Source organism: Symphodus melops (genome assembly GCF_947650265.1).
Source record: "Symphodus melops genome assembly, chromosome: 6".
In the NCBI taxonomy this organism is placed as follows: Eukaryota; Metazoa; Chordata; class Actinopteri; order Labriformes; family Labridae; genus Symphodus; species Symphodus melops.
In genome coordinates, this window is record NC_136696.1 from 25,912,176 (window position 1) to 25,928,675 (window position 16,500).

General features: G+C 40.4%; 2 protein-coding genes across 2 annotated transcripts in view; both read right to left on the reverse strand.

Moving 5' to 3' along the window:
- Positions 1-6,640: 6,640 nt before the first annotated feature.
- On the reverse strand, positions 6,641-13,776 carry alx1 (ALX homeobox 1). The gene is made up of 4 exons (XM_079346298.1): positions 12,767-13,776; positions 12,079-12,383; positions 11,540-11,668; positions 6,641-8,589 (listed from the first exon to the last, which is right to left on the reverse strand). Exons 1-4 carry the CDS (start codon positions 12,951-12,953, stop codon positions 8,248-8,250), a joined length of 963 nt encoding a protein of 320 aa, XP_079202424.1. The 5' UTR covers positions 12,954-13,776; the 3' UTR covers positions 6,641-8,247.
- A 133-nt stretch (positions 13,777-13,909) lies between these two features.
- Positions 13,910-16,500, reverse strand: part of lrriq1 (leucine-rich repeats and IQ motif containing 1) — a 39,767-nt gene continuing 37,176 nt past the window's right edge. The window contains exon 27 of the mRNA XM_079346299.1: positions 13,910-14,797. Coding sequence (XP_079202425.1) covers positions 14,635-14,797 — 163 coding nt within the window. The 3' untranslated portion in view covers positions 13,910-14,634. The remainder of the gene's footprint in view (positions 14,798-16,500) is intronic.

Below are 16,500 nucleotides of genomic sequence, written 5' to 3' on the forward strand. Positions count from 1 at the left end.
TCAGACTCGTCTTGTCAATCAGACATCACATCGGCGTCATCAGTTTAATGATTTTTAGGCTGTCGTCTTATCTGAAAGAAATATCGCGAGCAAATGAGATCAAGTCAAAAGCTGGTTTATTGCAGTTTGATCACAGGTAATACAAAGAGCCAACCAGCTGAGAGTTTCTCTGCTCGACCCAGGCCAGCAAGAAAGAAAAAGAACTGATTATGGCAAAACAAGAGTTTTAATAAAGACCTTTTCATGAAGGATAGTTTCAGGGGATTGTCTTCTGCTACCTGGGCAGTGGACTAATACAGAGAGGTACAACTGCTGATTGTTGAGCAAAAACAGGAGAAGCAGTGACCTTCAGCAACTAGAACAAAGAGCAGCTGGTGAGAAATATATGAGCAGTACACTAATAAAATTTGAATTTGTGTGATTTTGTTTTAGATGCATTAAATCGAAAAAAAAACAAAAAACCTTGTTTTTGCATTGAGCAAACACAAAACAGCATATACAGGTGTTTATAACTTAAAGACCACGTATTGTGTAAAATACACACTACCATCATCTTCTTACTTTAATATGGGTTCCTTGTCGGTCAACAAACCCCCAGTTGCTTTTAAAATACTTATAGAAATATAAAGATCTAAAGAAATGTTGATTTTACTTGTTTTTACAGTGCAGTTGCTTTATAAGGCTAAATATTACAGCTTGTTGGAAAAGTGTGTATTCATCCGTGCTTGTTAACAGTCCTATAGCAGCTCTTCAATGTTAGTGGGATCAAAATGTTTGATGAAACACTAAATATTCCAGAAAAGAATTTTGTATTTTTGTTTATTGTCATACATATCATAAGTTATATTATAACTACCGGTACTCATAAGAGTCTTGAACACCATCAATTACCACAGATGCAATTGTCCACCAACCCCGTTATTAGAAAAGTCCATCCTCTCCGCCTTCTGTTTACTAAGTCTGTGAGAAAGAGAAGACAAAATAATAATTTAAAAAAATGTTAAATGGGAAAAAAGAGAAATGCATCCAAATAAAAGTAAGTACCTGTTCTTCTGCAAAGCCTCTCTGAAGCAACACCTCAGCTATTCTGAAGTTTCAGCTCTCCTCCAGCAACACACCTCAAAACCCCTCTCCACTCACATTCACACAAAGATCAATACATTTGAACACACTGTAATCAAGCACCATTTAGAGCAGGTGGTTAAAAAAAGTCCTTTGATTGAATAGCAAAATGCCATGGTATGCATTGTAAGCAGGTTAATGTTAGCACACTGTTGACTGATAGCTTCACATTGAACATAAATTGACACAGAACGATCGATGTTGCTTAGCTTGAGAATTAGCCTTGTTGCTATGTTTTATGTAATGCAATTGAGGTAACGTAGCATGTAGCATAACATTAGAATGTAGCATAACATTAGCGACAACTACGTATTATTTTTTATATATTTGCAGTACGTCAGCATTTACCATTTAGTTAATAATTTGTATTTATTTTAGGGATGGCACTTTAACCAATTGATTACGATTAATTAATTACAAGAAAATAATTTAATCACAGTTTTCCTCATATAAAGCGCAGAACTGTTTGTCATTGCTCCGCACTCGCTCTGCGCTAGCTTCGCCACAAGTACAAAGAAGAAGAATTTGCAGCCTAAACTCGACCAAATGGCTGGCTTCAGGACCAAAATTAGTTATTCAACGTCTGATAAACTTAGAAATTCACTCGCTAAATTGGTTGCTCTGGAATGTAGACCACTATTAGTGGTAGAAGATAAGGGGTTAGAAAATGTGCTAAAGGTAGCAACGTCTGATCCAACTTTCCAACTGCTGTGTAGAAAAACTAATTTCAAACAAGATCCAACAGCTTTATGAAACTAAGAAGCAAGTAAAATTCATATATATTCATTCATCCACTAAAATCCATTTAGATTTAAAAGTGTTGCTTTTTAGGGTAAATATTGTGATGCACTTAAAATGTGATGCATTTTGATTAATTAATTAGAAAGCCCTGAGTTAATTAGTTACATTTTTTTAAGTCCCACCTCTAGTGTTTTTTATATCAACCTTTTTTTATGACAGTAATCTGTGCATTCTCTTTTGTCTTGTAGTTTTCACTCCTTATTCAATCTGGTGAATATGAATAGATAGATAGATAGATAGATAGATAGATAGATAGATAGATAGATAGATAGATAGATAGATAGATAGATAGATAGATAGATAGATAGATAGATAGATAGATAGATAGATAGATAGATAGATAGATAGATAGATAGATAGATAGATAGATAGATAGATAGATAGATAGAAGTAAGGACCATGACATGTTGTCACACTTTAAATTCAAAAACTGTCCCTAACACAGACATTTCTGTTGGCGTTTCTGTGCAGAGCTAAATGAACCTCAGTCACAAGTCATATTTGAACTCTTTTATACCTGATTCTTCTTGTTTTAACGTCATAAAAAGACAAAGAAAACCAATTTAATATAAAACAGCTTAAAAGATGTCTTACATCTTTCAAGTTCTTTTGTTTATCATGTTACATTTGTCATGCACGCTATGATGGATACAACAAGCAGATGTTCCTTCCATGTGTTTTTGTCCCATCTATGTATGTTTTTTTTTTAAAGATTTAGGCAAGATAGTCGAGACAGGATGGTGGAGCGAGCTGGAGAACAGACCGAGAGAGAGAGAGAGAGAGAGAGAGAGAGAGAGAGAGAGAGGGGGGAATGGCATGACACACCTGAGCTATCTGCTTGGAGGAGAGCTTGCATACATGCAGTGCATTAGCTAACCACTATGCTATCAGCGCCCCCCACATAAGTGTGTTTTTAAATCAGTCTTGATGTTTTGAAGGTGATTTCTTCAAATGCATCAAATTTAAAGTGCATGTTTTTTAGGAGTAGCTAGAGGTAATATATAAATATAGTGACTTGGATAAATTACAGATATCTTCATTTAGAAACATAAACTCCCCTTCTGTACAGTAAAAAAAAGTATTTTCTCAACTGGAATGCATTTTTTTTTTTTTTTTTTTTTTTGCCAAGAAACGTGTGTATTTGATAGCATTCTGAATTTGGTCTGCAAGTTTTACACTGGGCCCGGGTGAGGGGTTGTGATTAATAGATGTCCTGGCAGACAAAAAAAAAAGAAGAAATATGGGTGGTGAGCGGGTCTATTTGTTCCAGAGAAGAAGAAGAAGTAGAACATCAGCGCTGAGTGATTAGAAAAACAACAGTGAGCAGACACAGAGTGTACATCTCTGCTGTGGAACATACGTGACCGCCAACTCCATTTTTCAGCCGCCAGAACGTTTGATCTAGCTCTGTCTACACTCTAATGTGTGTGTGTTTGTGTGTGTGTGTGTTTTCTCATATATACACACAGGCCTGTCCTCCCCCACGTGAGGTAGAGCAGGAAGTAGGGAGGCAGGGGAGGGAAGCTCTTATATTAATGGCTGAGGTTAACCTGAGGGGGTCAAACCCATTGGAGCTGTTGATGGATTTGGTCTGCAGGAGCTTTCTCTCTCAAAAACTCTCTCTATTACACACACACACACACACACACACACACACACACACACACACACACTCACACTCAAACATGTGTGCAGGCCTGGTTGCTGGATCATCAGTCTCTGGCTGTCGAGTCACAACTTCTGTGGCAGCGAGATTGAAGTTGATGCAGGAGGTGAGCGGAGGGCAGCATGAGCTCACAGATGGTGGGAAAAATACAGATAAAGATAAGAACATGTTTAAGTTTTAGGTACAGGATGTGTTCATAGGAGGCTGAAAAATAATTCACCTCACTGGATGAAGTTAACCACGGTGGGTGGAACTACAAATCAGGTGAGTCAAGGGTTAGGGAAAGGATTGACAGCAAATATAATACCACACAGATATGCTTACCTTGCATGTCACTTTATCATCTTTGACGTTAGAAGAATCACTCCATCTAATTCAATGTTGGTGAAAGTCCCACAATGGGCCTCTCATGAGCATGTCTTTGTCAAAAATGCAGAATGTATCTAACGATGGGGCAGCTGTAGATCAGTGGTAGAGCTGGTCGTATCTGAAGGAAGGTTGGGGGTTCGATCCCCAGCTCCTGCAGCCACATGTCCAATGTGTTCCTGGGTAAGACATTAAACTTTACTGCTGTAAAGTTGCTGCCTCTGCCATCAGTGAATGTGAAGGTGTGGCCTGCGTCGTAAAAGCGCTTTGAGTAGTCAGAAAAGAGCTATACAAGCGCAAATCCATTAACCATTTACATGACAGCTCCCTAAAAGTGAAGCCAAAAGCTGCTGACTAATGCGCCGCTAAGAAAACGTAACAAACACGAACACATGAGTTGTTGAACTTCCTTAACCGTGAGCGTCTGCTTCAAACCGACGCAAGAATCTGTTTTGCTGTGGACCGTATACCGACCTGTGTGACCTGCCGTTTAATTCAGTTAAATGTGTGTTTTGGTTGGTGGAGGCGGCAGTGTGTCAAATATTGCAGCTCCAACAGCCAATCCTTCTTGTCAGACTCTGGTTCCAAAATGACGTCAGCAGCGTAAAGAGTCAGCGTCTTTTGCGCGACAGGAGGAGGAAAATAGAACTTGACAGGTTTTTTAAATGACAAATCTGACATTTACAAAAACAATAAACCCTCTTTTAATGTTTCTGATAAATGCAAGGTGCTGTTGACAAAGAACAGACTGCAACTATTCAACTATGAAACCAAAGTTTTTCAAAGGCTGTTAGCTTCTTTAATTCTGCTGTAATGTTGAGCATTTCAATAGTGGGCCTAAAGGGGATTTGCAGGATTTGTGTGGCAGCAGTTCAGGGACTTGGCTTGAGAACCGGAGGGTCACCGGTTTAACTTCCAGTGCCCTTAAGCAAGGCAACAAGCCCCCACCAGCTCAGGTGCGCTCCCTGTGTAGCAGTGTGTAGCAGCCGCACTGTGACATCTCTCCATTCACGCATGTTCACATGTTTGTAGTGTCATTCGGCCCGCTATGTGTGTGAGAAGCATGTCTCTAAATAACAAAGTTTAAACCACAATTTCCCTCAGAGATTAAAAAAGTGTGTAAAAAACTTTTGCAGTCTGCACCAAGTGGTCAGTGTAGGAACTGCAGGTTGTGGCACTTTCTCAGCCCTGTGTCGCTACATGTGTGTAACATCCAACCAGTCATCATATTACATTCATTCAAAATGTGTCACAAAAAATTGCAAAATATTTGCATTGAGAATGAATGGGAAAGAGTAAAGCCGACTCATTTTCTACTGCAAACATGCGAGAGAGATAATTATTCAGTATACCTAGCATGAATTAAAAATCATGCAATGCAGTGGATAACAAAAAAACCCCCATCTCACTACAAACTTCAGGGAAAACACTGAACACCGTTTCCATGGATACTGCAGGATCAAAGCCTCCATGTTTTGATGCGTGCAGATAAAGTTCTTGTGTTTGTGCTCTTAAATGACAGTAACCAGGAAGTGCACAAAAGGAAACAAACGTGTTTCCTCACTCAAACATCTGACACCAGTTACGGTCCTAATTGAATCAAGCCTACCGTTCCTATGGACAGGGTTTCCCTTCAGATACCATCCTGCGCTGACTGTGATCTCACAGCCAAACAAAGGGATGATGTCAGAGGAAGAAGACGAAGACATGCTCCCAATTACGAGACAATGTGATGGATTAAAGTTCTGCAAGGTTTCAGAAGAGCCGCGGCGTGTTTGGGCCTCATGGAAATAACTCGGCTACTACTGATGAATGAGGAGATTAACTGTGTTTAATGAGCTGACATGGCTCTTTCCAGACTACAAAGGTCAGGCCTGATTTTGGATAGTTAAAAGGATAACGTTGGTTACGCTGTATATTTTTCTTGTTGTCCACCAATCCCAATGTAATGACCAACTCGCACAGGGAATGATCCTTCTTCTACGCAGCATCTGTGTACCCAAAGCTTCAAGTTTGACCTCAAACTATTCAAAACATTTGGAGGAGTCTCAGAAAACGCAGCGGCTGACATATGCTGTCAACAAATTGACCGCAGGAACTGCAGTTTGTTTTGTTTTATTCCAGCATACACCGCCTTCCAAATAATTTACATGAGAGCACTAAGTGTGTATTCATCCACATTCGAAAGTAGTCCCTGAGAAAAGCATTTTATATCCCGACGTTTGCTGAAAACTTCAGGCGCTGATAGCTTTTAGGACATTTTTGAGACTTCTCACCAGTAGCCTCGCGGTTAGTGCGCGCGCTGTATTTACTTTATTTTGTAAAGAAGACAAATTCTATTACGGGACAAACCCGGCATAAGTTCATTACTAGTGTTAGCCTCGTGTTTCTGGGACACGGGACCAAGCTCACGGGGTCTTACTTAAGACTTCCATTTTAAAAAACAGATAACAAACAGCAATCTCCACTTGGTCAAAGTGTTTAGGTGTGTGGTATTTCTTCAACAGCAGATTTATCTTTTGATTTGTTGGATCTTTAAGGAGAGAGAGAGAGAGAGAGAGAGAGAGAGATATGCAGGGAGGGAGTCAAAGGTCAGATTCGAACCCTTACCACTTGCCTCTGTCTATGACTGAGAACTTGGCCCCTTGAGTTTGAACTAAATATATTCTAACACACACAAAGGATTTATTTTCAGTTGCTCATTGATCGTTGGAGTATTTACAGCAGGGTCGTGTAACGTTTTATTTAGTCAACATGATTGTGTATTTTCAGGGTGATAAAGGAACAACACGCCTCATGAGATCCACTTTTTTATAAAGTTTGGAAGCTCTAACAGAAAACTAATTACAGAGAGTACGTGTCTGTGGATCAAGTCATTTTGAAGTCATTCAGACTGGACCCATCCTCCGGAGCTGACACTCACCGCGGGACGCAGCATGTACGTTTACTGCATGCTAACACAAGCTAACCGTCAGTGTTTGTCCAACAGTACTTTATCTGCTTGATGTTTCACCTCACGGTGAAAATGTTTTCTCTGATTTGACGCTGCGTCCACGTCTGTCAAATCCACCAGTTTGACCAATCACTGTATGGTATTGAATCCTAAAGTCACCTGTTATAGACTCCACCCTATAAGTTTATTATTAACAAGAAAAGAAAGTTGAGTGACATCCATTTATTTTGCTTACATCAGATAAATCTACAACACAAGAACAAAACGGGCCTCCTCTTCCTGCATCATGTACCGGTGACACAGAGCAGAGGCAGGCCATAAAGATTACAGAGCTTTGCTGCAAAGCACAAACACATGTCAGTACATCGCGTCACTCTGACCCCGCGGTGCTCATCTTCAGTCCTGAGCTGCATGGAGGCAGGAAGACCAAGGTACAGAAAGCTTATTCACAGTGCTTACAAAATGCTGTAGTGGTTTGGGGACCCCTCCCCTCTGGAGCCACATGCGCCCACACTGGGTATGAATCCCAACCGGAGCCCCGGAGGTTTTTCCTCCTTCGCCTCGCTTTCAAACTCTTTTTGTCAAAAAAAAAAAGGACTCTTCAGGACTTCCTGGTCTTCATTAAAAAACAAAAAGAAGAAAGCAAATCACAGGGGTTCTTAAAAAACCTGTCTGACAAAAGGAGGCACTGGACGTCATCCTGAAGCGTAATGCTAATCTAAAAATGACTGTGAGGAACGTTAGACTTTATGGACAAAGCCGACCTCTGACCTCATTGTCCATCATATCCCGTACATGTGTTAGTATGTTGTCTGGTCACCCTGCTTTTTGTTAACAGTCATACATATCACTCACTGTTAATCTCTTTGGTTAAAAATGTAAAGAAAGGCACTTCAGATTTGATTTGACCGACAGAACTGAGATGCATCAAAAATAACGTTATAGAATAGACGGCCTGTTTGCTTCTGTAGGTCAAACAGAGACGTCAGCATGTTATTGAGTCCAGTTATAAATCTGTTCAATGAGGATCTGAGGGGAGACCTTTGACCTCATTTTATTGTTTGGCATCTTTTTTCATGTTGGTCCAGTCCACTTCGCTGTAGATAAGATGACACTGTTGATTGTCTGTCACACAATATTATGACTTTTAAACTTAATGCAACACGTTTAAGCACATTGACTTGAAATCCGGACAACAGCCAGGGCAGCTCGGATTTTCATTGGCAACCAAAAATAAGTTACGTTGAGTTCGTAGGTGGATAGAAACGTTAGAGCTGTTCTGAAAATTATGGAAATTATAAAACTCTTTCCATACATCATCCAGACTTCCCACGGACCCTCACATGGCCCACGTGATGTTGGCCGCGTGCTCCTTGGCCTTCATGCGCAGCACGGCGATGCTGGACGAGCGCCTCTCAAACTCGGGCTTGGTCTCGAAGGCGTGGTGACCGTTGGCGGCCGGCGTGAGGAGGGAGTCCGTGCTGAAGAAGTTGTTGAGGGAGACGTGGCTGAACTGGTTCTGCTGATTGGGGAAGCCCACGTAGCCGTGGTCCGGGGCGCCGGCGGCGGAACGAGGGGAGTGCGAGTAGGAGGTGACGCAGGGAGGGGAGCCACGAGGCAGCATGCAGGAGGACACCACAGAGCCGGCGGGGGAGGAGCTCGGCCACAGGTTGTTGGGGATCTGTTAGTGGGAGACAGCTTAAGTTATTAAAGATCCATTCAAGCTTCTTTTTATTATTATTATTATGAGGAAGCTGCACGTTTAGATGAACACACTCTTACTGCACATGCTCAGTGACCTACCAGGAACACAGATGACACATTTACTGCTGTACTGCTTTAGTAGCATGAACACAACTTCCATCCTAAAGTGTTAAATGATTTATTTTAAGCTTTCTAAATTTGAATCCTTGTTTGTTTGGTTCTTTTGGTGGTAAGTCGATGTCGAGGTGACTGTGTGTGTCCTTAAAACAGGATTTTCTGTCAAGACTGGGAATGAGGTCAGCGACTCCCCGACATTTATTTACCGAGTTAAAAGATGTTGAATAAAGAATATTTAAACTGTTTGTTGATCTTCTCATGTCTAACACTGAACCACACAAGGATGAAATAACATCTGTAGTTCAATCAGTCAGGCCTTCACTTCATGCATAAACAAATACACATTTGAAATAAAGGCTAGTAAAAAGAATTGGTGACAAAGTTAAACCGATTCATCATACGGTATTATTATTCACACTGTGATATGAATTCATTATTAGGGTACTTTGTTTATTTAGACAAACAGAGAAAGTAATCAATTAATTTACAATCTATTTACAGAAACATTTCTGTGCTTTTACGTGAGGTGATGCCATCCAGTTATTTCTTATAAAATAATTCTCTGTTGTGTAAAAATAAACAGAGGACTTAAAATGAAATAACAACAAGCTATAAAACAGACGAGCTCCTGATGACGACCATGAGGAGCAAATAAAAACGATCTAACAGGTTCTAAAATGAAAAACGACAAACTGCCTAAAAGGTTGAGTGGAGGAGCTGTGCAGGTGTGTTTATGATCCACAGTGAAAATGACTTGCAGTATTCATCTCTTCACGGACTGTAACGTTTCAACAGATGCTTAAACAGCCACACGTGTAGGACATCATCATGTAAATGTTACGTCTGTCCCCATCAGATGAGGAAAAGTGACGCTAAACGTTGAATGGGGTCAAACTGACCTCAAAGATAATAGGAGGGTTAAATAAGAAGAGAGAAAATACAAACTCTAATCTACACATTTAAATTATTACAGTAAAGTATTTGGCTTCAGACACATTTTATTATTTCAGCTACAACTGAGTCTCTAATCTTTTCCTAAAAGCTTCAAATCAAGCTTTAAATCAACACGTTTACTTTGAAACTAATCCGTACGTGGGAGCGTAGACTGATCATTGTGACTGACTTTAAGTGACAAAATGTTTATGACCCCAATTGTCCCAGAAAAAAACTGAACACACTGAACACACACTCCACCACAGGAGGTTTAAAAAAGGCAGCAAATGACAAGAAATGGTGAAAGACTCGTACATGGGGAGCTTGGAGACGGACAGAGAGGAGACAATCTCATCTGGTCAGCGGTTTTGAGTCCATATGGCAGTGTGTGTGTGTGTGTGTGTGTGTGTGTGTGTGTGTGTGTGTGTGTGTGTGTGTGTGTGCGCGCACTGAATCCAGACTGCAGTGACAGCTCCTTCACATTCGTTTGACATGATTCACTGTGACGCAGATCATTTGGTTTGATTCGCCAAGATTTCAATCAAATGTCGAGACGTCGAGCCAACGCGAGAAGCATGAAAACTCATTTATGCCTTTAACTGTATTTCATCTGAATGATGTCACGGAAATGTGCCAACATCATTTTGTTTTCCATTCCTAACATACTCACACATTTACGAACGCTTCCAAACGCTATTTTAATCCAAATCAAAATAAAGCAATGTTCCAAAATGTGTCAATACATTTTGAAGAAGTGAAATACTGAAAAATAGTTCTTTAAATATTTACGCGACAAACCAAGAAAATGAAATATACTGGCTGTCTATTGCTCAGTACAGGTCAGTATGTTAGACCAGAGTATGTAGTCAGTTTGACTTGAATTTAAAAAGTACAAATCAACTGTGGGCTCTGACAGTGTTGTGAATTTCCTTCAAATCATTGCCGTAGCTCGTGAAACAGCTTCACCAACATGTCCCTGAAATGAGCCATCAATAAGCAATAATTCCCTATAAAGCAGAACTGTAGGCCATAAACTCCCTTTAAAACTAAACAAAAAGGAAAACCCTGAGAAAGCCACCAAAAAATGCAATCCACGTCCACTGTGTTCAGGGAGACGAACCCCAACCCGGTGCCAGCACGATTACACAAGGGACGGTCAATTTAATGAGCGACATCTGGATCAGCTGGAAGAAGAGGGCATGGCTGCTATCCCAGATATCTATCAGAAAAATGTCTGGAGACAATTTAAGTCCACATTTCTGACCTGGTGTTGAGCCGGGGCATAGCTGGGCCCTGGGTTTGACTTTTTTAAAAATTCAACCTCTTTAAAAATTCAGCACATAAGTTTCTTTCTGTGAGCTAAAAAATGTCAGCACAAACCCAATCCAAAGAGCTCCCGCCTGTATATCTGCAACACTCGGAGGCCTAATCTCAGTTTGTGATAGAAAACACCCTCCTCAGGGACAAACTGACACCGTGCATCTCCTCTCACCTCATCTCGTACCTGACCTTTGTTCCAAACACCAAGACAAATGCTCAGCTAACATGAAATCTGATATAAGACCATTAATTCATTCATGACACCTCACACAGGCTCTAATCAGCGTCCAGCCTCTTATCTAAGGGTGGCTTTCATAATAAGTGATGAATGGAGCAGCAATGGCAGGCGCTGATTAATGCAGATCCAATCTTTCATTTGTTGTGGGAGGAGGTTTTTTTTTTTTTTTTTTGAAAGAGAGGAATTATTGAGATGAAGAATTATACATTACGCACCACCGCCTACACAGAGTTTACGATTGACAAATAGATTAAAACTCCCATCAGAGGCTCATTTAAAATAATTGAAAATATAAACCACAACTGTTATAAAAACTTGCCTGTGTGTAGCTGTCAGTCCTCGGTAACACTGATAAATCGTAGGTGGCTGCGAAGTGAGTTTTGGCTTGTTGGATCTGACCGTAGCGCTCTCTTTTCCTCCATTTCGCTCTTCTGTTTTGAAACCAAACCTGATTGGAAAAAGAAGACGGGAAATATATTGTGACATACAAGTTAAATCCACTAAAAATAGTTAGACTTTTTTTTAAAATAATTGTTCTTGGCAATTGCTAGTAAAAGGAGTATAGCTGCAACGAAGTTCTGGCAAAAAAAAGTAAAGTCAAAAATTAAAAATCCTCGTTTGCGCGTTCGGTAAAAATAAAAATGTTAAATTATATATAATAATAAAACAATAATAAAATAAATGCCTTGTGAGAGTTACACATGGTGTTTTATAAGCGCTGCTTCGCTCAATTTGGATTTAAACGCACATTGGTGAAACGAGTGCGTCACATTTATGTGAAGGCCTAATTGCTGATTTTTATTTTTATTTTTTGTTTTCTCCTTTTCGAACGAGACATTTACAAGAACGCCGATCTACCTGTACTCTGGCCTCGGTTAGTTCCGTCCTCATTGCCAGCTGTTCTCTCACGTAAACATCTGGATAGTGCGTTTTCTGAAACACTTTCTCCAGCTCCTCCAGCTGCGCGCTGGTGAAGGTGGTCCGGTGTCTCCTCTTCTTGCTGCTGGACACGTTGCTGTCACATTTGTCTCCCATGTCGTCCAAGTCCGTCTTCTCCTGGCCGGATGTCACCGGAGAGGCCCGCAGAGTGCAACAACTGTCCATTGACCTGCCCAGGTCCGAGTGCAACGTGTCCTCGTCTGTTTTTGGCACACCGTAATTGCCTACAAAACCAAATCAAATGTTCACAATAAGATATTTTTCACCTGCTCTTCTAAGACAATGAAAATTACGAAACGTAAAACCAAATATGCAATACGGAAATGCTTGCAGCCCATATGAAGAAAAAAAAAACGTGTATCATACTTAAATTACCGGTATTTTCTAAGGCCAACAAATATGTTTGAAACTTTCATTAAATTGCGAAAACATAAAAAACAAGCCTTCAAGTACACAATTTAAAAGACAACCAAAAATGAATCATGAAAAGAAAAGTTCGGATGTTACATTTCCCTCAAGTGTCTCTCTTACTCACAGACAGATGCAGAGTAACTCCAGACAAACTGCAGTGTTCATGCACAAAGAAGAAAAAGTGGCTTCTACGCACCGTTCGGGTCTCCGCAGGGCGAGGAGCGGTGCTCTCCGCTCTGCAGCCCGAAGGCCTGCACGCATTTCGGGGAGGACTTGGTGAAGTACTGCGCCCCGTCCAGGCTCTCCATGACTTGCTCCATGTAGTAATCGCTGGCCTTCATCGCTTGGCTTTTCAAAGCAAACTTATCCTCCATGTACTCCATCACCGTAATCCGCACGCTTTAACCAAATGTCACCATAAACCAAACTAATCTCCTTCGCGCGCAGACGAGCGGAGCGATGCGTCGTAATGCAATAATTCGCCAATGGAGTTAATTTGCTCTGTGTTGAAGGCACTACGTCTTTATAGCCCCAAAAAGAAAGAGATCTTTAAGAGCCCCCCCATCCACCCCTCCTCTCTGATTATGAAGCAGCACCAACTCCTCCCACGAGCTGAACCCACACCGAGCAGCAGTCTGAAGAGAATCTGGACCCACAAGGACTCAGAGAGGAGGCGATCAGAAGTGAATTTAATTTACAGCCTGTTTACACATCAGCAAAGAGGCTGTAATTCATGCTGCAGCTGCTGCAAACTGGAGCTCATCTGACTGAGGCTGTGGATCTACTTCAAGTGGCTGATCTCTGCTGCTCATTAACTTTGATTTTTAAAGTTTTAATTGCAAAATGCTCGAAAATTTACTAGTGGAAAAAAAAAATCTACATTCGCATAATTATATTCAAATTAATGAAGTTATTATTTCTAAACTTGGACGTTTGGTGCTTCCTTTGCTTTGAAATAATTAGGCCATGAAAAAGTGTTAAACCTGATGTTTCAAGTGTAGCATTAAAAACATCACAAGAGATAATTGATGGCCCCTGGGTAAAAATAAGGACAAAATCAGATCACTAATTTTAACATTTTGTTCCCGGTTAGAAAAGCACTGAACCTTTTTTAATTGACGAATTTCTTTTTTCTAATAAAGTCATTTGCGTTTTGCGCACGTGCATTTCAATTAAAAATATAGATCTAAAGCTTTCCTTTTCGTTTCGATTTTGTAAGACAAGCTGGTGCTTCATTACTAAATTTACTAAATGTAATATTGATTAACACACCTCCAGACTTTAGGCGGAATCTTTAAATGGACTTTCATACGAAAAAAAAAAAAAAAAAGACCTGAAAAAAGTTCCAGGGACTTCGTTAAACTCAACGTTTACATTTGTAACTCCTCGAGCGCCTTTACAACTATTAGCTTAAGTTTCTCAGCTATCCGAAAATTAAAATTACGTTCCTTATTTTAACTCATTAGGTTTGATATTGACGAAAAATTCTGGACGGTTTTGCGCATGTTGTGCACGACATCTTGTCAGTGTTCTCGATGAAATTCACGTCATGAAAAATTAACATTTTTGTCAAACGATTTCGTCGTAAGAACACGTTATGAATTAATTCCTTCATTCAGTTTTTAATAGTTTAAAATGAGCTTATAAAATAAACATGACCACAGCCCTGTGCTCATGAACAGTGAGTGTTCTTCCTGACCTTTACACATTTATCTTTTATTTTTTTTAAAAAGTAACAATAAAATCAGTTATCTCTTACAATCATACGACATAAGTATTAACCTTTACTTGCATTGGACTATGCAGCACACAGTCTCAACTGGGTTTCAGTTTTTGCAAAGAAATAACAGGAAAAAGCGGTTCTTCTATTTCTTCTTATTGGACGAATTATGTTACCACTAACCAAAGCCTATCTGCCTCCACCTCCACACCACCTGCCATGCACACCATGCATGCAGCTTTGGTTCGCTGTGGGGTCAGTGGCAGTTACCTGGAGCTTCACGGTGCCACAGGAGAAAAGAATAAAAATAAACAGGGTAGCAGGGGGGATGTCTTATTGGGCTTCTAAGATGACCTTGCACACTGGCTCACGCTGAGGAGAAAATGTGAAAAGTTCACTGAGGTTTCGTTGGGACTTTGTCTGGAAATTCCTGCCACGATAGATGCTGTGTGGGTTGGTGAAGTTTCGAGGGCTTGGTCACCTTCAGGCCCATCTGTCAGATTCGTTCTGTAAGTCACACAGCCAATATGTCATGTGAAAGGACAACATGTCATTTTAAATTTTCAAACCTCATGCAGCGTCCACATGGGCAAAATGTGATTGAACCGAGCTAATCATCATCCATTACAGTTCTGACGTGTCTGATCACAGTCCAGTAAACAAAAGTCAGCCACTTCAGCAGGCACAAACATGACGTCATGTTGCTCAAAGTCTTCAAGCTTTGGCGAGCCACCAAACACAAAGACGAGCAGAGTTTATTTCCCCTAACTTGCCTGAATTTGCCCACTTTTTTTTTTATGGAGCTTATGAATGTCATCTGAGCCTGCAGAGCTTCTGGCTCGTAACGCTACGAGTTTGAAAAAGTGAAAGCAGCGCATTCGTGCTTTAAGAGTTTGTTTTGATTTTGTTTGTTTGTCTTTTTGTTTTTCCAGGAGTCAGGCGTTCCTGACAGTCCTCAGCGCTCAGTCACTTGACAAAGTCATCTGGGTTCATGACAGAATGTTAAACAAGTCACCTTAGACTGGAAACAGAACTGAGCCGCCGCAAGCATCTGTCAAGACTGAATCCAGATGCCGTGATACACAATAAAAGACAAATTTTAATAACATTAAAAAAGTCACATTAAGATTCCCCTCGTAAAGAACTTGAACAGTTTATATCGGCAGAGAACGCGGCGACAAGTTAGAAACTAACAGTGAGCAAACACATCATCACATTCAAATCACCACAACAGCTTCTCTTAATGCTTGAATATTCAAAACGTAGAACAGATTAAGGTCAAAGTGATGCGGCTTTAAACTGCAATGTGTACTCCTAAGAAGTTAATTAAAAACATTAGATTTAACAGAACACTAACTCCACACATAAGGAACTCTGGCTCCAGATGAAAACACTTTAAAGGAAATCAAGCCACTGATTGAATATTTATATAGTTTTCTCCTACTGGTCTTACCTATTTATTTATAAAATGTGATTAGAATTTAAAACAAAAAATCAAGATGTGTCTGTGTGTGTAAACAAGGCATTCATGACAGCTTTAAGAATCGAAATCTGAACATTTTTTGCAAACGTCTCTAACATATCAACGTGAATACAGACATGCAGGCACACGTACAGTATGATCAATACATTTCATCAGTCCTCCATCTGTGCAGGAAAAAAAAACAGGACGAACGATAAACGTGTTCGATCTCTTTCAGCAGGCTTGGATCTCATTGGGTAACACTCTTGAGTGCTTTCCCTGCCTGTCACTTCTGTCCGTGGAGTGAAAAGAGCGACTCAAGCCCGTCTTTATCTGCGTGACATAAAAAGCAGCCGGCCGTTGTTTAAATCAGCTTTGACTTCGACCACGCTGCACAACAGTTTGTGTTTGTGTGAGCTATAAACGGGCTTCATATTTCCAGGAGTGTTTTTACACACACACACACACACACACACACACACACACACACACACAGACACACACACACACACACACACACACACACACACACACACAGACACACACACACACACACACACACACACACACACACACACACACACACACACACACACACACACACTTATGCATATTTGTAAATAGGATTTTAGTAGTTTGCATCCTGAACTCTTATATCACATTTTCAGACATCTGCAGTGTTTAAATAGTTTTTTATGTGTCTGAAGGTTTCAATGCTCCGTGTTTGATCTGGTGTCTTGAATGTGAT

What these genes read in the sequence shown, in the direction of transcription:
- alx1 (XM_079346298.1), bottom strand. Translation starts at nt 12,953, where the DNA reads ATGGAGTACATGGAGGATAAGTTTGCTTTGAAAAGCCAAGCGATGAAG. An exon ending in TAACCGAGGCCAGAGTACAG is followed by an intron (nt 11,669 to 12,078) that starts GTAGATCGGCGT and finishes TTTTCCAATCAG; the next exon opens with GTTTGGTTTCAAAACAGAAG. An exon ending in GGACTGACAGCTACACACAG is followed by an intron (nt 8,590 to 11,539) that starts GCAAGTTTTTAT and finishes TCCCACTAACAG; the next exon opens with ATCCCCAACAACCTGTGGCC.